General features: G+C 40.8%; 1 protein-coding gene across 6 annotated transcripts in view; it reads right to left on the bottom strand.

The window, feature by feature from the left end:
- ARHGEF3 (Rho guanine nucleotide exchange factor 3) overlaps positions 1 to 22,323 on the bottom strand; it is a 281,665-nt gene that overhangs the window by 117,492 nt on the left and 141,850 nt on the right. For all 6 annotated transcript variants that reach the window (XM_074344626.1, XM_074344627.1, XM_074344631.1 and 3 more), the window contains one exon: positions 14,087 to 14,149. In XM_074344626.1, the coding sequence (XP_074200727.1) occupies positions 14,087 to 14,149 (63 nt within the window). The remainder of the gene's footprint in view (positions 1 to 14,086; positions 14,150 to 22,323) is intronic.

Raw genomic sequence — 22,323 nt, 5'->3', positions numbered from 1 at the left:
ATAAAGCGAAACATGGCAAGTTGTCGACAGCTATGAAAAAGGCACTTCAGAAACATAATCACAAGCAAACGCCCTTTTCTATGTGAAGGCAAAACAACACGAAACAGTGACTGTAAAGGAAGACAATGTTACAATATTTTAAAGCCAAAGATTTTTCAGCTAAACATAAGATTCAAATGTTTGCAAACCAAACCATGTTAAGAAGATGTTTTCTCTCTTCTGTGTCCTCTGTGGAATTAGTTAATTCCTGTGGCTTTAACGACACTTAGGTAGCTGGCGAGGTGCCATCTGTGAGTGTGGACATCTTGTTCAAAGTGCAGTCATCTCTGTTAGCTGCAGGTGAATCATCCGCCTTTTGGTTTATTTGCAAAATTTTTTTAAAAAAATATACCTTTCTTTTAAGTTATGGGTGTGATGGAGCTGAGCAGATCATCATGTTCATTTTGGGTTCTATTTGGCACCTCTCATTTAGTTTTCCACTGTCTTTGAAGCTTATAATCAGTAAAGGGCATTTTAAACCATAACTTATTTATGTTCCCCAAGCAAGAAGGCAGGAGGTGGTCAGTCAGCACGGCAGGTGTCCTGCATCACTTTCCCAGGTGAGACCCCTCCACTAACCCTGGAGGGAGAGTGGGGAAGAATTCTGTCCGGGTCCAACTGGGAGAACCTGGCACATTTCTAGTTCCTACAAAGCTAGATCTCGCCAAAGCAGCTCCCTTATTTTCTTCACAGTATTGAGCATGCTCAAGAACGCGAGACAGGCTCACATTTCAATGGCATCGCCAGCATGCAGTCCAGGCGGAGGTGCAGTTAATGTACTGGTAGTCCACAGTTGTGACTGGCCTGGAATGCACTCCTCTCCACTAACTTGTACCATCCAGAGATGAGGATGTCTGACGACTCCTTGCAGGCTTCTCTCCTCCTATCACCGCGCAGTGGGCAATGGGAGCTGTGCTCTGCACTCAGTAACTACCAGTTAAGTGGAAAGGAACTGAGATTTCAAAAGAGGAATGTTTCTCATTTTAACAGAAAATTTCCATTTCTACCATTATCCTGAAAAGTTCCCGCAGCACCGAGTGAGATGTGAAAGCATCGGCAATTCCACATCCGTAGAGATACGCGTACATTCCACACCGCTTGTACCCTCTTATCTTTGGGTTGACTTATTTTATTAGCTGGTAAAAGCCTGGCATTATGTTCGTTTATCTCACTTTGTATACTGCAGGGTCTCTTCAGGTAGACCTTGGTTCTGCCTCTGGTTTTATGGATTTTCTGCCAAAATGAGGGAATGCAAATATGTTTACAGAGGAAGAGACATTCTTACAACTTTGCCAAGGTCAATCCGGTTCATGTTTACAGTAACCTTCCAAAGACAGCATGAAATATGAACAACGAAGTGGCCACTCATTCATTCATCCAACAAATATTAATTGGACAAACTCCATCCACACCACCATCCCAAATGTTGAGAATATGGTAGGAAACAAAATGAGAGTTGTATTCTAGCGTGGACAGATACTAAAAAGTAAGAAATATGTAATGTGGCAAGTAATGATAAATATCACACTGGAAAAAATTAAGACAGGTAAGAAGAGCAGGGGATGCCGGGGTGGGGTGGGGGTGGGGAATGAAATGCTGTTCCACAGGGGGGTGGGGGGGTGGGGAGTTGGGGGGGCAACAAAAGCCTGTCTGAGAACGTCCACACAGGGGTGGGGGGTGAGGTGGGGAGTGGTGGGGGTGGGGTAACAAAAGCCTGTCTGAGAACATCCACACGGGGGTGGGGGGTGGGGTAACAAAAGCCTGTCTGAGAACGATGAGCAGATACCTGAAGGAAGATGGGAAGTAAGTCACACAGCTGTGTGAAAGAGCTTTCCAAGTGGGGAGAAACAGCAGTTGTAGAGGCCCTGGGGTGTAAGTGTAGAAGAACGGGGGAAAAGGCCAGTGTGGCAGGAGCACAAGAAAGAGGGAGGGTGGGAGGTGATGAGGTTCAGAAGCAGCAACAGGGCCTGATCGTGCTGGGCCTTGGGGGCCACCAGGAGGACAGGCAACGTCGCTGAGCAAGGAGGGGACAGGAGAGAGACAGCATGTGATTTAGGCTTAAAAGAACCCCTCTAAGCTGCTGTGTTGAGTGTGGACAACAAGGGGTCAAGGACAGAAGCAGGGAGGCCAGGGAGGAAGCCTCTGGAATGATGCAGACACTGTGGAGATGATGGGAGCCTGATAAAGATGGTTTAGCTGAAGCAAGTGACGGTGGTGTGGTTCTGGCTCTATTTAAAGGCAGAGCTGACAGTGGCATTACCTCTAGTTGCCCGTTCAGACTGCTGGTGTCTGAACAAAGCTTTGCAGAATGAAATCAAGAGCTGAGGCGTTTTGTGAAATACTCCTATTAGTTACTACTTACTCATTTAAATACCTTTAAAACATTTTAAAAGGGCATTAAAAACAATACAAATTTAAATTTAAATACATTTAAAAACCAACTCGTTCCCCTCTAAACAGGTACAGAACTCTACAACCCTTTTGTTCTAAGCAACCCACAAACATCATCTTTATTTTCCCCTTCCTGGTACCATTTATCCTTTATGAGAATTATCAGTTTTACATTTGAAAGAAATCCACTCAATGAATCTTGATTGAGGGCTGGATACATACTAGCACTCTCTTGGGCACCAGGAAGAGAGCAGTGCCTAAAATAGACAATATCCCCATCTACGTCCCGTTCCATACTCCTGGAATATTTCACAATATCAACAGTAGTTAAGTGCTTACTTGTGCCAAGCATTGTGCCACAGCACTACTTGCATTATCTTACTGAATCCTTACAGCAACCATAGTATTATCATCTGCATTTTGCAGCCAAGGAAACCATAACACAGAGAAGCTGAATATGCTCTGCAAGGTCACACAGCGAGGAAGTGGTGAACCAGAACAGCTAGTTTCTACCTTCTCCCTGGATTTAAGGTACAACCCAGAACACGAGTCCAAAGAATTTTATTCTCATTCTTCCTTAGTCACTTTGGGCTGGACACTTAACGTGTCACAGCTTCAATTGCCACATCTACAAAGTGAAATGTATTCAATTAGATAATCTCTAAGGTCCCTTGCAGGTCTAAAAATTCTAGAGATCTTGCTCTGAAACCCAATGCTCCCTCACTATAAGGAGAGCACAGCTGCAAAGCCCACCCACCATACAGTATAATTTCTCAAGGTCAGTTTTTGCCTTAACGTGAGCATATCCCCAACTGAACCTTTGGGCTGACCAGTTAGAAGAAAATAAGTCAATTTCAGGGATACTATAAGGGAGAAAAAATGTTAGCAGCAGATACGATAGCAAAATTTCTTTCTTTCAAAACCAACTGCCAATTCAGAATTATTTCCTTCCAGGAAGGAAAAAAAACAATCCTAGGCCCGGCTAAAACGTGCTTTCTCTATGCTTGGTTAACTTACAACAAAATGAAGAGCAATTCCCATTTGTCTACAGGTGGATGAATCTTTTTTTTTAATTGAAGTATAGTTGGTTTACAACATTGCATTAATTTCAGCATAATGATTCAGTTATACATATATATTTCTTTTCATATTCTTTTTCATTATAGGCTATTACAAGATATTGAATGTAGTACCCTGTGCTATACAGTAGGACCTTGTTGTTTATCTATTTTATTAGAGTAGTTAGTATCTGCAAATCCAGAACTCCTAGTTTATCCCTCCACACCCTACCCTTTCCTCCCGCTGGTAACCAGAAGTTTGTTTTCTGTTTGTGAGAGACAAATGAATCTTAAGTTTCGCTTCCTTCAGTGTCCTTGTGCCTGACATCCAGTAGAGCCCAATAAATACCAGTCGATTGAATTAGTGCCCGAATGACTCAATGAATGCACTAAACGATGAACAAATGAACTCATTAATTCTATAGTAATAAATATTTCCTTGGATAGACTTTGTATAGACCTGGCCAGCAAAAGCATCACTTTCCTCTGGCAAATACAGGTGAAGAAAACACTTTAGGTTTCTTGATTTTTCTGTTCAGTAGAAGATTCCAATTTTAGAAGCTGGTATTCTGAGACGTGAGGAGAGTAAAAAAATATATATCATTTAAAAAACTAAAAGGAAAAAAAGGCAGTCTGCTCAGACAAAGAATCAAAATAAACACCTTCAGTTTCCTGCAGGATTTCTGAGGAGTAAACCCAAAGCTTGGCATTTTGACTACTGATGATAACAAACCCTGATTTGGTTTCAAACACTTCACCGTCCATACCAGGAGAAACCACCTGCTCATACTGGGTCCACTCTACATAAAATGAACTACACAAAGCAGTGTAAGTTGGAGAGTAGGGTGGAGGAAGATATGCAAACAACCAGTGTTCTCCTGGATCCTTCATTTTTTGGACATTTTTCAGAAGCTACCCAAGAAGTTAAGTAACAATCCAGCAAGGTAAAAAGTGTATGCACAGTAAATGTCAAAGGAAAAAAGTCAACCCACAACCTTTTCTTCACGAAGAACGGGTATCAGATACAACGGAGAAAAGTAAAGAAACTACCCCCCCCCCAAAACCAGCCTCTGCTACTGAAACCAGGAATACATAACCAGATCAAAGACGAGGCTTGATGCAATTGCATAAGTCATTTAGGGAAAAACTCAATTAGCGTGGAACGGAAGCCCGGATGGTACTTTCTTAACCAAGATTATTTACATAATTTTCAGGTGGACAGACCCAGGCAATGTTTCAGAAAGAAAACAATAAACAAAAGTATTTATAAACAATTATTTTCTAGTGGCTTTATACTGCAAATAATCTCAGTCAAAATAGAATTCATGATAAACTACAAAATTTTAAAGGCAGTTGAGGTGTAAACTTTGTCAATATAACAAACTTATGCTTTGAATTCCCATGCTAACCATGGATGACACAGAGGAATATACTTCTGGATATATAAATTTAAAAGTTGCACATGCCTTTATTTAAATGAAGCCTACATAATGGAGACAAAATAACTTTCCGTCTCCACTAATTTTCACACTCTTCAGATCTGCATTTGTAACAGTTTGGTTTTTAATTGTCTGTATAAAAATCTGAATTAAAAAAATGGCAATTTACTATTATTCACACTGCCATTAAAATAGCAAGCATCCACAGGTGTTTTTTTTGCATCTACCTTACTACTTGCTCTGGAGTGTGAAGATGGTCATTGTTTGTAACTGGGAAATATTGGGAACAACAAAAATGCCCCTCAATGGAAAATCACGTTAAAATAAACTATGACCCATTTGTCATACGCAGTAATAACCAGCAGTTAAAACAATGAGACATATCCTTCACTAGGCGAATAGATAAATACGCTGTGGTACATCTATACAATGGAATATTTTTTCAGTGATTAACAAAAAGAGAGACGTGAGTTCTCAAGCAATGGAAAGACACAAAGGAACTTTAATGGACATTACTGAGTGAAAGAAGTCAGTCTGAAAGGCTATATACTGTATGTATGACATTTTGGAAAAGGAAAACTATGGAGACAGGAAAAAGATCAGTGGTTGGCCGGGCTGGGGAGTGGGAAAGATGAATAGGCAGAGCACAGAGGATTTTTAGGGCAGTAAAACTCTTCTGTAAGATACTGTCATGGTGGATACATCATCACACATTTGTCAAAACACACAGAAGGTACAACACCGAGTGAACCCTAATGTAAACTCTGGACTGTGGGTAATAAGGATGGGTCAGTGTAGGTGCATTAGTTGTCACCATGCACCACTCTGCTGGGGGATGTTGATTTTTGGCAGTTGATATATGGAAACTCTCTATAGTTTCTGTTCAATTTTGTTGTGAACCTAAAACTGCTGTAAAAAATAAAGACAATTTAAAAGAAGGAAAAAGGGCAAACTACAAAGTAAAACAAAAAATGACAACACTTATGTCCTTAAAAAGCCACCACAAACTAATTTTTATAGCTATATCTATGTATCTAACTATAACTAAGTATCTGGGAGGACACTAAATTGATAACCAGGGTTATACCTGAGAAGGTAAGCGGGACTGTGGATGTTTAAGGGGCCGTTAGTTCTATCTCTGTTGCTTGATTTTTTAAGAATTATGGGAATATATATGCAGTGTTACTTGTGTAATTAAAAATAAAATTTTTCCTTTTAAAATATTTACTTTATAACTTAGGACATTCAAAAGTAAATTATAGATATGACATTCTAAATACTTCAGTATTTGTCTTTTAAAAATAAGAACATTTTTCTACACTAAAATTATTTATCTAATAGCAGAAAAAGCACAAAAGATCTTCTACTAAAGTACTGGGGTGACTTAAGTCATCTATTTCAAAAGCTAAACCGGTCTTGAAGACAAATAAACAGTAAGTGTTGAGAACTGATTTAAGGGTTATTACAAGGTCTTCCTGAAAACAACATTATCATCATCATCCCTCCCTTACTTTTATATAATGTTTTATATTCCCTTCTTTAAAACACTAACAACCCCAAAATAACAGGTCAAAATCAATTATATTTGCTGTATTTTTAAATTTTAGTGATTTGAATTACTAACATAACATTATTATCATAACAGCTTGAGTATCTTAAACAGGGATTCTTGATCTAGAATCCTTGGCACCCCAAGGATTCCATTCAGGGCTTCTGTGAGCCTGGATGGAAAAAATACAGCTTTAGTTTTACTAACAAGTGAAATTTAGCACTTCTTTCCAAGTATGAATGGAGGCCACAAATCATACAAGCATTAGCAGACCTATGACTTTGTCACCTTAGAAATCATTAGATTTTCAAAAACAGTGTTTTGGGCGTGGGTATTTCAAAATATTTAATCATTTCATGGAAGGTATATTAGTTTTTAGACTTGTTGCCAGATCTTGTTACTTAATGCATTAATTAAGAAGCACCTACGTAACTCTTACCACAAATTTGTTTTTAAATATTTTGGTAACTGTATTTCAGTACAACTGGGTTTTGTTCTAACCTAATATATGTTATTTTAAGCACATATAAACAGTTTTCTGGGGGGAAGGTTCAGAGGTTTCACAAGATGCCAAAGGCTAAGAAACTTAGGAACTCAATCACCCTTCCTATAGTCCCATTCTCCCAATGTAATCACTATCCACAACGCAGGGTATGTTCTTCCATGCTTATTCCTTCATGTGGACAAACATATATAAACATCTAGGGGCATAATTTATACAGTTATATGTTCTGTAATTGTGTTTTACACTTTTATTTTATAATACATTTACAAGTCTCTATATAATTTGGACATTCATGCTGTTTCCAGATTTTGGCTATTACCAAAAACCAAAAACCAAAAACCAAAAAACATGCTGTAATAAAACTCCTTGTATACAACTCTTCATACCTTGGTACTTTTAAAAAGTTTCATAATCATTTCTATTTATGGAACACTTGTGCCAACAACAAACATCCTCAAGTTTAGTCAATTTTGTATTATAAAATCACGAGCAATGATAGCGAGTGTTTTTTTGTGCTCACCAAGGGCCAGGTACTAAGTGCTTTACGTGAATTAACTCATTTTAAACCTTACAACTCCAAGGCAAGGCACTGCTGGGATATCGGTTTATAGGTAAGGAAACTGAGGTACAGAGTGGTGTTTAGTCTCTAAGCTCCCAAAGTTTGTAGTTCTAATGACAAAGTCAGTCAAATAGGCATTCTCAGAACTCGGGAACCCTCAGTCATCATGGGCCCCATTTGAGTCACTGAAGGGGAACAACAAACGATGACTGACAATTTGTTACATCATTAACTTCTGAGAGCATATACTGAAGCTCCTTGGAATTTCTTTGTCACTGTGCTTTTCAAGAGGTGGCTCAAAGAGAAAATATTTCAGAGATCGCATAGCGAAATTATTACAACCCATGACCCAATCAATTAGGCCAAAGGCAAGATAAAATGTGCCTCTGTCAACAATAAGCAGATTTGCCATCAAAGATGGCAATGTCAGAACAACCTTGGGTTGGGTCTCAACATGGGGTCTCCACTACCTTAGACCCAAACAATTTCACTGGCAGCAAGAGCAGATCATAAATCCAAAACAGAAAAATGCCAACAGGTTAGTATAAGTATGCACTACTGAAGACCCCATCTCGGGGGCAGGCCTGGTCTCCTCGGCGATAAGAGCATTATTAACATCTCCCATGTAATCCATCAAAGCCTCATGCTGGCCAGGGCAAGGCTAATCTCCCTTGTTAGCTAGTTCCAGAACAGACCAAGAGAATCAAAACCACAGAAATGGTATCTTTTTTAATTATCTGGACTCCGCTGAACAGGGATAAAATCTTGCTGCTGTTCCTTGTCGAGCTTAACATATCCTAGCGATGAAATGTCGCTCAACTTCATTGAGACCGGTAAGCTTTCCCCTCTGCTGTACCGACTCTGTGCTTTGAGCATCCAAGTAACAGAGTTAGTAACTGGAAAGCACAGGTAATGTTAATTTAAAGGTACACGTCATAAACCTCAAAGGTGGTTTGCCAGTAAGACCAGCTGAGCGTCCTATGCCTCCACTGCCACAAGCCATGGCACCAAACACTTTCTTTTCCTCCCTGTGCTGGAGGCAGTGTATGGAAGCTGTAGAATCCAACTATCCTGTACTTCAATCTACAAAAAGCTGGGGCTTTGCAAACTTATTTCTCTGAGCCCCAGTTTCCTCACCTACAAGAAGGGTATGATAACACCTATTGTCATGGGACTGTTTTGAGGATTAAACGAATCTCATCCCAACCCCAGTCATGGTTTGGCCACCTGCTCAAGTCGGGGAGCCCCACCAGCATGGAAATGATGCCCCACCAGTAACTCCACCACTACCAGCCTCATTCCTCATCCCAGACAGTTAAGAGAGGGCCTGGGCCCTGCCAGGGGTGGCAGGAGGGGCTCCTTCTAGAGAGAGGGTGTCCCATATAAAGTCACAGCCTTAGCAAGGGACTGGTGATACAGCTGAAAGAGTGGTGTGTGAGAGAAAACTGAAAACAATCCCCCATTCTGAGTTTCCGCACAAGACACTCAAATGCTCTGAACTGCATTTCCACCTCTTGCTGCCAGAAGTGGCATAAACCTTTTCATGGGTTTCAAAAATATTCATTCCCTTTTAGCCAGGAATTTTATAATTTATCCTACTGAAAAACGATCACACAAAGATATTCTTGAATGCCCATCAGTGTTATTTGTAATAGTGAAAAGTTGTAACTTATCTAAATATCCAGTGAAGGACTGGTTAAATGAATTTGGTGCATCCATTTGACAAAGTGCTTTTTTTTAAAATTTTTTTGAGATTTTTGAGATCTGCTTTAATTTCCGCTGTGTCTCCAACATCTATAACAGTGCTTGACAGACAGTTGGCACTCAATAAACACATGCTGAATAAAGGTAAGCCTCTGTATTAACTGGTCTGGACTAACGGTGAATCGATGTCAGGTTAGATTAATATCGCATTTCTCACTCTCTGAAAAAGGCTTCCAGCAGTCAGATGGTGACGTCCTCCAATTTCAAAATGGGCAAGCGAAGTTTCCCACAATTCTCGAAATGCGAATTTCTCGCCACTCATTTGACAAAGTTCTTGGAGAATATTTCAGGATGTGGTGAAATTATCTTAATATAGTAAGTGGAAAATATAGGCATAAGTTAAAATGTGTTATGATTTCAATTTTTTAAAACTGTGTGCTCATATAAACTTTAAAAGCTGGTTGGAAAGACATATGCTATTTAGGGACACATGTACATAGCACATTTACAGACAAGCAAGGCAACAGTAAACATTAAACTTGGCAGAGCAATGGGTTTGCAAGGCCTGCAGCGTTGCTGTTAAGGGCATATTCCAGTTGCATTGGTAGCTACGTGGAATTTTACATTATCCTTTATAGTACTTTGTACGTCTGCAATATTTCATGATGAAAAATGTTAAGTGACTGTGTGTATAATGCCAGGAAGGTAATACCTCAAAATGTAGCCACTACTTTGAGGTGAGAGTATCAGTGAATTCTATTATTCACATTTTCCAGATTTCTACAAGGAACACATATTCCTTTTTATCTTTTATATTGGTTTATCTTTGGAAACTATTTTTATGCCACCCAAAACTCGTATGTTTTTTGATGAAGGATGCTTGGTGCTAAGCTGTGTCCTCCTCCATCAGGGGCACCTGGGTCTTCTGCCAAGGGCCTTTCTTGAGGGACCATAAAACCCAGCTCTTCACTCAGGCATCTCTCATCCATTAGAATTTAAACTAGAAAAGTGCTGTGGAGGAAGCAATGTCCCTGAAATCATCCCACTCATATCCTCTGACGTGAGAGGAGATTTGTAGGCGGCTGCCTGGAGCATTCTCCACACTGCAAATTGTTCTCAAAAGTTCTCAAAGCATGGGTTGCTTTTTTTTTTTTTTTTTTTTTCTGGAATAGTTTGCATTTTATCCTGCCAGGAAGCTGGGGGCTCAGTCAGTGGATTGGGTAAAGTGGTGGGAAAAAATAAAGACGAATTACATTGTCAACTAGCAAGGACTTTCCAGTCACAATTCATTTTTCACCAAGTGCTAGGGGTGGAGGGTGGGAGAATAATTCTTTGGACACACACCGCCATGCTTTAAGACCCTCCCAATTTCCTTTTCAAGAGGAATTTTTAACATGGGTTCTTGACTGGGCTCCATGGAGTCCATGAAATCACACTTAAAACTTACAACATTTTTTGGAGTCCAGTGCGATCACCAAAGTTTCAAAAGAGTCCATGACCTTCCCCTGCCCCAAACAACTGAAGATCCTTGTCCTGTAAGAATAAGCTCTTTCCTTAGCTTACCCACTCCCATTTAGTCTCCAAGCCCAAGTTCAAGAGGTTTGCAGAGGAGTTTCGTAGGAAAACTCCCTTCCAGGCACCTATCAGAATTGTCATGCAAGGTTTTAAAATAAAGCACGATGTCAGTGGGAATGTTTGGTGTTATCATCACTCAGACACCCTGGGGAGCTCTACGTGTGCTTTGTATCAAAGGGGGGTAGATTTCTGAGCTAACATTTCCCAAATTTATGTCACAGATATATTTCTTTAAAATATATATACTGAATTCCACATACACATTAGGTAGACTCACTATTTTTCTTTTTGTTTGTTGTTAAAATCCATCAATCAGTATTTACCAAGAGCCCACTGTGCAACACTGGGCTACCACTCAATGGAAACTTGACCATGATCCCCAAAAGACTTCATCCCCCACCTAGCAACTTGTTCAAAGCACTCATCTGGTGAATGTCTTTCCTCTTATTAAGTGGAATCAAAATTGAGAGTTACTAATATTACTTTTCCAAACCCTCATATCTTCTGGTATGAGTCATCCATGGAACGTATCGTTTTTTTTTTCAGATACTTTCCACTACACATAGACACAGCCTCAAAACAACTTTTCAGTAACGTTGCTGGTTAGTTAAGGGACATTGACTCTACTGGATATCACCATTTAAAGCACCTTTGAGGAGCCTACAAAGCCATTTATCTCTTAGAGAAATTAATTTATTGGACTCAGATATTTATTTAGACATTGTTGCCTTTATGGCAAAATATCTCCTCATGAGTGGCTCCACCCACCACTTCGTTCAATTCAGCTCATCTCTACTGAGCGCTTGCTAGGTGCAAGACACTGAAAATAAGTAACACTTCCTCTGTGGCCACATCTGAATCTGTAAAACATCCTGTCATCTCCATATGACTTGGATAGTCAGTAAACCTGCAAGATACCAGTTTTTATGTCCTCCAATAGCTTCTAGGATTCTTCTAAGTTTTATAATGGTTATAATACTATGTGGCAATATCTGGAGGAAACTCTACCCAGGTTCTGAAACTTGTTTGCCAAGATTCAGGAAAAATGCCAAACAAATGAGAAAGGAGTTTGACCATAGCTGAATCCCTAAGCATAAAGGTAGACTTCTTGTCCATGAAAGTCTCTTGACTATGACAAAACATGATATGAGATGGTTAAAAAAAGAGAGAGAGAGAAAAATACCTTCTGCAGCTGCATAAGGAAAAAAGATGTTAAATTATTCATTACATAAGCTTAGGTGCCTTTGATGAGAAGGCAAGTTCATCGATGCCAATCAACACAAAAACCAAATCACAACTTGTAGTTGCAAATAATCCTCTCATATAAGAGAGTTTTGTTTTTCTCTGAATAAAGCTTCTGGAAACATGTTTTCCTGAAAAATAAATATAGTTCAGGAAAAAAATGTGTGATGAGGCATGATCTTAGAAATGACCTACATTAAAGTCTTTTTATTTTATTATTATTTTTTAATGTTGTTTTTGACGCCATTTGACTTTATTTTTATTTTTATTTCTGTATCTGGGGGGAGGAAATTTTATTTATTTATCTTTAGTGGAGGTGCCAGGGATTGAACCCAGGACCTTGTGCATGCTAAGCACACGCTCTGCCACTTGAGCTATACCCTCCCCCGTGATTAAAATCTTTTTAAATCACTACACCTCCCTGGGCTTCTACTTCTTATTTTCAAAGTGAGGGGATTAGACTATACAATGGCTTAGGGCTCTATATATTCTGAAAGTCAACAATTTTAATAATTTCCACAAAATAAAAAATATTCAAACATGAAAAATATGTTGCTAATAAGGGAAGCTCCACAGACTTGACTTGTTAACAATAAAACATTCAGTGAGTAAAGTAAAACCCAGAAGAACATCATCTTTTTGTCCTGTTCCCATGACAACTAATAAACTGGTCCAACTCCATCAATCTGATGGTCTAAAGACTGGAACAAACACCATATGGTGAAATAAAGATGTGCAAGAACATTAATGCCAGTTCAGGCTCACTCCATCATGGCTGTTGGCATCACAAAAACTCTGCCACAATTAAAAATAACTAAAAGCATTGTTTATACTGATAAATAAATGTCATCAGATGAGAGCCCAAAAATCCATGTCCAATGAAGTTTCAAATTTTCATAATGGTTTTAGAAGACTTGATCTCAAATCTCTTTCTTTTTTTTTTTTTTTAACAGATGAGGAAACTGAGGCCCTGAGAGGGGAAATGACTTGCCCAAAATTACATCATTAGTTATAGACAGAGCCAGGACCACCACCCAGTTCTTAATTCTTAGTATAGAAGCATCATCTCACAACAATGGCTTTTGTGGTCTCTGTAGAGGAGAAAGACCAGGGCCTAACGTTAGATGGATACATTGTGCACAACAATTAAACTTCAAGGGAGTGTATCAGATGAATAGACATGGGAGCCCAGGGAGGGCCTGATCCCTACCCTCTGGTCCCTGGATAATGCAGTACGGTAGGCTTCCCAGTTGTGTCAGTGGGGAGACAAGGAGGCCATGCAAAGAAAGCTACTGAAATTACGCATCCAAGGACACGGGCCTGAAAAATCCAAGAAAGCTTTTAACATCTATCATTGCCAGCACTCAACTACCATGTCACTTAAACATCTTTTGCAAACCTCTGCATTTAAAGGAAAACACAATGAGGTTAACATTTGGTAGGTGCCTAGTATGTACCAGGCAATGTGCTTGGTAGTCTTACTTTTATTGTTTTATTTGCTCTCACGACAATTCTGTTAGGTTAAGTCTATTTCAGATGAGGAAACGGAGGTGAGGATAGGTGTCACACAAATGGTAAGTATAGAATCTTAATTCAAACTAAGATCTGTTGAATCCAAAGCCACTTCCTCTACCATGTTGCTGGCCTTTGGGTCACCCAGCTGCCTGAGCTGGGCCAAAGTTCTACCTTCCCCCAAAGGGGGACAAACATCGGGTCCATTTCTGGAACCAGCCTCTAAAACAGCACAGTGGTGTTTATCTAGATTCTACTCAGATGCGCTGACTTCATAGTTCATTTCATTAGAGAAAAGACACAGGCAATAAATAATTGGCTTGGAAATTTAAGTTTGCCACACAGCTTTCTCCAGTAAAATGAAATTAAAAAAAAAAAAAAAAGGTTTCCCTCCAGGTCACAACTTCCATAGTTGGATCCCAGAACCCCACTTAAAGTGCACAGAATATTCACAAACACATTTAGAGATGAGTGGTGTTCTAATGGCAGGGAGGTAGGAAGGAATGTACTTACACTTATATCAAGACTACAAAGGCTAACAGCATCTTCATCTTGGGTGCTCTGCTTCCGTTTTCGCTGTAAGACAAATGATAAAGTTCAAATGTAAACAGGGATTACAGCTTTGATTAAGAAAAAACACAATCGAATAGCACATGTAATCCTTATCATTTCTACCATGTTACCCGATACCTTTAATCAAGCTATCTAAATGAATAGGTCAACAGATACACATTACTATACATAAAGTAGATAAACAACAGAATCTACTGTATAGCACAGGGAACTATATTCAATTTCTTGTAATGGGCTGTAATGGAAAGGAATCTGAAAAAAAATGTATGCATATGCATAACTGAAATGCTTTATACTGTATACCTGAAACTAACATTGTAAACTGACTACATTTCAATAAAAAATAAAGATTGAAAAAATTAATACTTCTAAGAAAGCCTAAGAAATTGTGGGAAACTATTAAGCTCTAGGTTAATTGGTTTGTATTACTGTTCTTATTCATGCTGCTACAGTTTTTTTCTTTATATTTCCATTTTTCAAAATGTCTCTGTATGTCAAAGCTTAGAAATTTAGATACAAAGTTCATATTTTTATTAACTTGGAAGAAGAGATTAGACTGGAAAGAAAATCTAATTCACTTAAAGATATTCCATTTTTAAAGCTGCTTTATAATACTTGGGTAATTTAAATTTGTTCTAAACCTCGTCCAGGGTGCTGATGTAATCACAGAACCAGAATGCTGGAGAGAATCTTAGACATCTTCTCCAAACTTCCTATTTTATAGCCATAAATACCAAGATGCAGAAAAGTCATTATTTGAGCTGAAGAAAATTATATTTGAGATGAACTTATGATGGAGGAAGTCTACCAGGTTGGACATGGAAAAATATATTATCCTCTTTATAAAAAGAAAAGAAAATTCACCCACAGCACAATAAAGCTCATCAAAGATACATTTACCTCTCTTCTGCATCCCCAGCTTAACCAACCAGGTAAGAATTTCTTGAATCCCTAATTTGTGACTTGCTAAGTCTCCCGATCCTACTTGGCAGAAAGCTACCAAGGGGACCAGAATCACTGGTATGAGTTTACAGTGGAGTCCAGGGACATCTGGAGTCTCCAACCCCCAAAGAGGCCCACCACCTCCTCCTCCTCTATCAGACGATGGGTATGAAAACAAGCAGAGATAGGAAAGCAGCAAGAGCTGTCCTTGTCTGTCTCGCTATAATTGTTCTATTATTTCTTCACTTCAACTCAACAAAGATTTGATGAGCATCTACTATGTGCCAGGCCTTGTGTGTGCTCTAGGGAATGCAGAGATCAGCAACTTCCACAGTTAAGGAACTCACATTCATGTGATTAACTGTAATACGGTAAGATCCAATCATCCCAGGAAAGTCACTTCCCTTCTCGGAGTCACTCTTTCTCAACTCTAAGGTGGAGGTGGTAACATTAGCTTCTATTCTCCAATGGGGAGGAGTAAACGCAATAATGCATTTTAGAGCTTAGCAGGGTGCCTGGTACATAGGAGGTGCTCAAAACATGGGGTGGAGGACTCTGGAAACACAGTGAGGGAGTAATCAGTTTGACCATGGTGAGGGCTAGGGAAGTCTTCTCAGAGGAGGAGGCATCTGAATAGGTCTGAAGGATGAATAAGAGTTTGCCAGACAAAGATGGGGAGGGGATTAGAGCCTCATTTTCCATAGTCAGCTACCTAGATACTTAAAATCCCAAAGGTGAACACACTTCTATCCAGAGTTTGGAGTGCTAGATCCTACACATTATTCCACTTGAGCAGTGGGATAATTTAGATACCCAGTGCCAGGAACCAGGATACTCAATCAGCTATCCTGAGACAGTGTCCAATAATCTGCATTAACAGATTTACCACGTGGTTTTTAGGGAGTTAAATACTCCACTCAGGGCCTTTGGGGGGAATCTTGAAAAGATGCTGAGGGCCACTTGCCATTTTTGAGTGTGCTTCATGTTTGCATAGGGGTCTCACTGTCACTGATTCATTAACCAGTTATAGTTAGAACCATCACTGTGGTGTCACTGAGGCCAATTCACATGGTGACTTTTTGAGGCAAGTATGGCAAGGAATAGTTCCCATTCTACAGGTGAATAAACTGAAGTCAGGGGAGATAAGCAATTTGCTCCAAGTTACACGTCTACAGTGTAACACTCTGCATCCAGGATTGTAATGCCTAGGGCAAAACCCTTCTCTCTCTCTCTCTCTCTCACACAGACACACACCATTTAAAGCATGCTTGGCAAATAGGTTACCACTCATTTGCCATCCGGAATGTCTAGTAGCATCTGCCTGGAGCACTGTATTGAGGAGGATTTCACAGCATAGCAAATGAGAGAATGCCGCAATCAATTAGTAACATGTGCTGGGGTAGAAGAGCAAGGAATGGCTGTGTTGGTGTCCTGCTGCCCAGGGTAACCCGTGCCCTTCCTGAGTCTGGCTTCTCTTACCTTGAGAGGCTACAGAATTTTACCTGGGATCTTGAGACGTGCCATGGCAGGGTGGGGAGGGTGGGGCTCTGGAATGTTCTCTGTAAAGTGGAAATCACGCCCACTAGGTCAGGCTGTCATGAGGATCAGAGATGATGTGTGGCACTGAAACAAGGCCTGGCACATAGTATGGGCACAATAAATGGCCACTCCTGTTAGGCGATACCCAAACTGTTAGCTACAGAGATGTATGCTGCTACCTGGGACCGTCAGATTATGGGATTTTATGGCCCTACAGTGCCATTCCCAGGGCTTGATGATTTGTCAGCATGATATGTTATAGCAGCTTGTTACCCCAAGAAGCCCCCACTTGCGAAGAAGATGGGATAAGAAGAGAGGCCCTTCCCCTCAGAGGTGTATAGCCCTTTCCAGACCAACTCAGTACATGACCCAGTGCTTGAACACAGTCTTCTGAGCCACTAACCCCAGATGCTTCTCTGCACCCTAAGGGTCAACCCCAGAAGACAAAAGTCTAGTGGCCTTTTAAATTAAGCCATGGCCAGTTAATCTGAGAGAATGATCTCCTTAAGAAACTCACACATTTTATGAAATAAAATCTGTGTAGATTATCAAAGTCGATTTTCTTTTTAATTTCCATCACATAGGGTAGTGACTGACCACGGCCAGCAACACAGAAGGAGCCTGAAGTTTAAACTTTGGGCCCAAATGCAAAAATCTCACAAAGTGCTGCTTAGCTGTTTGCTCATTCGCTTTAGGTTCACCAAGCCTTTCTGATGTGCAAAGCCCTGCTCTGGGTCTTGGGATCAAGCAGTGAGTGAGCCAGGCCTACTCCCTGCCCTCTAATGGGGAATAAAAAGAAAACAGAGTAAGTACAAATTGTGATCCCTGCTATGAATGAGTCAGATTAGGTGCTGAGACAGAGACGAGCAGGGGAGACCTGTTTTAGAGAGACACTTTAATTTTTTGTTTTCTGGTTTGTGGTTGACCTTCTTGTGAGACGTAAGCCCATGAAGGGAGGATTTTTGTCTGTCATGATCACATTCCCAGAACTTCATACATAGCTAGCTCCCCTGGAAGAGTATTTCTTGATTTTTTTTTAAATTGATGCCCTTGGTCCTGCTCCCTTTGAGAAGCTTGTCTTCTTTACCAGTTACCCAAATTCAGGAGGGGCACAGGTGGATGGAGTGGAGGGAACAAAACAGGCACCCACTCCACCAGCCCCTCCTCTGTGCATCAGAAACCATGACAGATTACCTGGGGGAGTTACTAGGCAGGAAGGCCATTGAGTGTGAAACGCCTGCATTTACACATTTGGTCTCATGGGTTCTCGGCCAGCTTGAAGTGCCACAGACCCACCCTGTTATTCTTGTCAAACTTACTGAAGCAAATGCACAGTCCACTTCCCTTTCAACCATGAAAAACAAAGCACCTTGGGTGAGCCCAGTAATTGTGTTGTAGTCTGGGACCTCTGATTTGGGCACATAACTTTAAACCCCAGTAGGCCAATGAAAATTTTCTGAATGAGTGACTAAAAAAAGAATAAATAAAGGAGGCCAGTGTTCTTGGGGTGACACCCTCCCCTTCCGCTAACCACCTGGCTGCCAAAATTAAATCAAAACCTCAAAGGCAAAGCTCACTGAAGGCTGAAATTCTTCAACCTCAAATTTCCTTGGAGACCCAAAACATGCAAGTTCAAGCTATATTCTTGCTTTTGAAATAAGAAAGAGTCTTTTTCATACCAGCAGGGGCATTTCTATCCTTAAAATATTATAGGCACATTAAAAAAAAATTACGGCTGCTCAGACATTGCTCCGAGTGGGACACTGATTTTCACTCCTCTTAAGAGAAGAAATGTCAGATGTGTTCAAGGACAAGGCACACCTACAACCAGGCATCATCCGTGGACTGCCCTGAGCAACAGCATGGGCACTCAGCCTCTGTGCTTTACAGCATGGAACCCAAGACTGATGATGCTTCCATTGAAAGGAAATAGTCAGTGAACCAAACCACAAATGAACTTAATGGACACCTGCACCCTTTATCTGAACACCTAGGTGCCTACCTGGGGCAAGGAGGAAAGGCAGTTGCAGAGGGAATGTATGGGAGCGAAGGGCCTGAGTGTACTTCACTGTCGGATTCCTTATCCCTGATGGTTACGTATTTGATGGAGACACTTTCTAGAACTGCTTGGGTGCCAGAAAAACCCTCTCATGCTTCTTAAATCAAAAAAACAATCAGGAGGCTCTTCAATCTGCAACAGAGTAAGTCTTCTGTGTATTTGGATGTGAGTTCGGATGGAGATGCAGGTATCTCTAGATGGATAAAGTGGACCCTCTCTGAGACTCACTACTGGTGACACCATCCACTTTCACGATGCATCATCGTTCTCTGAACCACTCTATGGCTATATCCTTTTAGGCTTGGCTACCTTCTGATAGCACAAGGCAGACATTTAAATCTTATCAGCAAATGGTCGGGGATCAAATGTTTTTTCTGTGGTTCTGGGTAAGGCTCTCTGTGAACAGCATTGACCATCTATCTTCAGCTGATGGATCTTCAGAAGAGCTGGCCTGGGTCCAAGCCTGACTATTTTATTCTTCCTAGGCTCCAGCTTCCATTCTGTCTACACCCAAGTCTTGGGAATCCTTTGAGGCTTAGAGTCTTAGAATCAAAGGAGAATCACCAAGTATCTTCCAATGTACAAGTGAAGGGAAGTGGATGCCGGAACTGGGCACTTGCTATGAGCCAAGCACTGTGCTCACCATTTAAAGGACTGTTCCATTTCAGCTTCTCCTTAACCCAGCCTAAGCAAGCATGGTGGTGTTCACTTACAGTCTCGTGACTTGCTCAAGGTCGCAAAATTAGTTCATGCTAGAGAGGGGAGTTTTCTCTAGGCCACCCTGGTTCCCAAACCACTGATCCTTCTGCTATCCAATGCTATTTCTCTTTTTACATTGCTTAAAAACAAAGGGCGTTTTATTTAAATTAATATAATGAATAATATAAAATAAATTTAAATATTTATTCAAAACGATATGTGTCTTAACAACAATTTTAAAAGGTTCATAAGACATTTGCCTAACATAGTGCAAGGAAATGAGGAGCATAAACAAGATAGACCTGAGTGGAGAATCCAGCTCCATCATTTGCTCCTTAGTGTGACCTTGGGCAGGTTGCTTCTCTACACTATTACTCATTCAACAAATATTTATTGAAGAACCACTACGGGCCAGGCAGGTTCCAAGTGTGTGAGATATGTGTCTAGAAAACAGTTCTGTAAACTTTGATTTCTCCATCATATGGGTTATTTAAAGGATTAAAGGAGATAAAATATTTAGAACAGGGCCAGGCACATGGCAAGAGATTTTTTAAATGATAATTATTATTGCTAGTGTGGTTATTACCAGAATTACTATTACTACTATTGTCAGTGCTGCTTTGTTGTTATTTGACATTGAGAGGCAGGTGGGGAGGGCGGGAAGGTATTAGAGATAGGGGATCCTGCGGGATGATGGATAAAGGACCTGAGATGCAGCCTGACCCTCCTCCAACTTCCTACATCACCCAGGGTTATAAATGGATGTTCTCTGGATACCTTCAGTCACGTTTGCAGTGTGTTGTTCCCACTTCTGTCACAGAGACAGGGCAAGTGCAAGGCCTGACTTAATTTTAAATGGCTGAGATTGAATTGATTAGTGTCGGAACAGCCCCTTGATTTAATCACAGGGCTTTTCTATTTAATAACCAAGTGACCAGAGCAGCAAAAATGCACTGATGGAGAGACTGCAGCTCCTGACTTGACAGCAAATGGCCCCTGATTAGTCATTTGTAATTATTAAATTCAAACCAGATCGCAAACCTTTCTGAATTATCTCTTTGCTGGCAAACATCTTTGGTGGTTTCAGAGGCTTTGATGAGGCCTTTCATCTGTGCCTTCTTTAGGGAGAGATTAGCAAAAGGATTTTGTGTTCTTGTACTTCCCCTTAGCTGGAACTTAACTCACTAAATTCACATTCAAGCAGGGAAAAGATCCACATTTTGTTTCTCTTCTGTCTCAGCTCCAGGGCTGAGAAAGAGAATTGAGAGGGACCCCCTAACTCTATTTTAAATACACTGCTGGGTTTTTTCTTCTCTTTATTTTTAAAACACCCTCCCTTTTCCAGCATCCAGGAATCATGATTCTTTTTTCTAGCCTCTTCAATGTGCTCACAGAGTAGAAAACCTAGAAATCACGGTGCTTTCTGAGCTATTGGTAAATAAATCTTCACTAACACAACATGCAATTTTGTGTTCATATGCCACTAATGGTAGTTTAAAGACACTAGATGGACTCTAAAGTTAGACTTAGTGGGTTCATGTCCTAATCATGCCACTTATTTGTTACAGAACTTTAAGGGCACCACTTCACCTCTCTGAACCTGTTTCTCATCTATAAAATGGGGATACTAAGGTTATTGTAAGAGTTAAGTAGATCAGTGTGAGTAAACAGCTCAGCACAATGCCTGGCGCACAGTAACTTCTCAAGTATTAACTATCATTAGTAGTAGCAGCAATAACAGAAGTAACAGCAAATGAGAGCAGGCACCAGAGGGGGAAGAATACAGAGAAAATTCCTGTATTGCATAAAATTAACTTGATTTTGTCAAACCAGGGAAAGCCCCAATGATTGATTCTGGCCTTAGGACATCTGGCCTTTAGCTTGTCTGGAAGCAGAGATGAGGTCACCTTGGCCAAGAAAAGATCTTCCTGTCCCACGGGAAGGAAAAGATGTTCAACTGGGCAGGTGAGAGGTGGGAGAGACCCGGCCTGGCTGCCAGCGCCACTGCCAGCCCTGACAACCAACAGCAGCCAGATTCGCTATCATTCCACAAACACTGACAGACTACCTTTCCCTCTAAAACACTCAAGGCCAGAGGAGCAGGAGAGAAGGCAGGAAACTTCCCTCCCTCCCTCCCTCCTCCCCCTTGCTGGGTTTAAAACAAGGGTCTATTAAGAATCCACTGCATTGTATGTGCTTTCCATATATACAATCCTTACAGCTTGTACAAATAAATTATTACACATGAGGAAACTGAGGCTTAAAGGGCTTCAGTGACTAGATTTAAAGTGCTCTGCCAGTGGGTGGACAAAGCCAAGATTTCATATCCTTTCCAGCTAATTGTGTAGCTGATACTACTGGCCCACATCCCCTGCCCAATCACCAATCCCAGGCACACTTCGGCTTTCTATCGGCCAGAGATGCTTGGGTGTTAATGTTGCCAGGAGCAGCCCTCAACTTGTGATGAGCTGGAGTTGGTAGGTAAATACCCACCCCCAGCTTCCTAAAGCTTGGAGGAACAACTCTGAGGTACAGTCTCAGTCTTGATGGTACACTGGAATCACCTGGGGAGTTTAAAAGGCTCCCAGGGACTGGCTCCTGACATCCATCCAGAGAGTCTGAACATCAGGAGTTTCAGAAGGTCCCCAGGTAATTCTACTGTGCAGCAAAGTTTGAGAACCACTGCCTCCCAGAAGTCACCAGCAGGATTGCTGTGCAGCAAAGTTTGAGAACCACTGCCTCCCAGAAGTCACCAGCAGGATTGAGCCCCAGTTGCCCAGGGACCTAACCTGTTCATGATCACATCCTGCAGTGGCTTCCTTCACTTCCCTGTCTCTCTTTCTCACTCCCTCACTAGTGCTTCAGAAGAAAATCTCCCAAATAAACTGCTTGCACTTGTATCAGGGTCTGCTTCTAGGGCACTGAACCTAAGATAAGC

This window comes from Camelus bactrianus, chromosome 17 (genome assembly GCF_048773025.1).
Source record: "Camelus bactrianus isolate YW-2024 breed Bactrian camel chromosome 17, ASM4877302v1, whole genome shotgun sequence".
Lineage (NCBI taxonomy): Eukaryota > Metazoa > Chordata > Mammalia > Artiodactyla > Camelidae > Camelus > Camelus bactrianus.
Note: the sequence above shows the minus strand (reverse complement) of the source record. Positions and strands in the feature narration are given on the sequence as shown.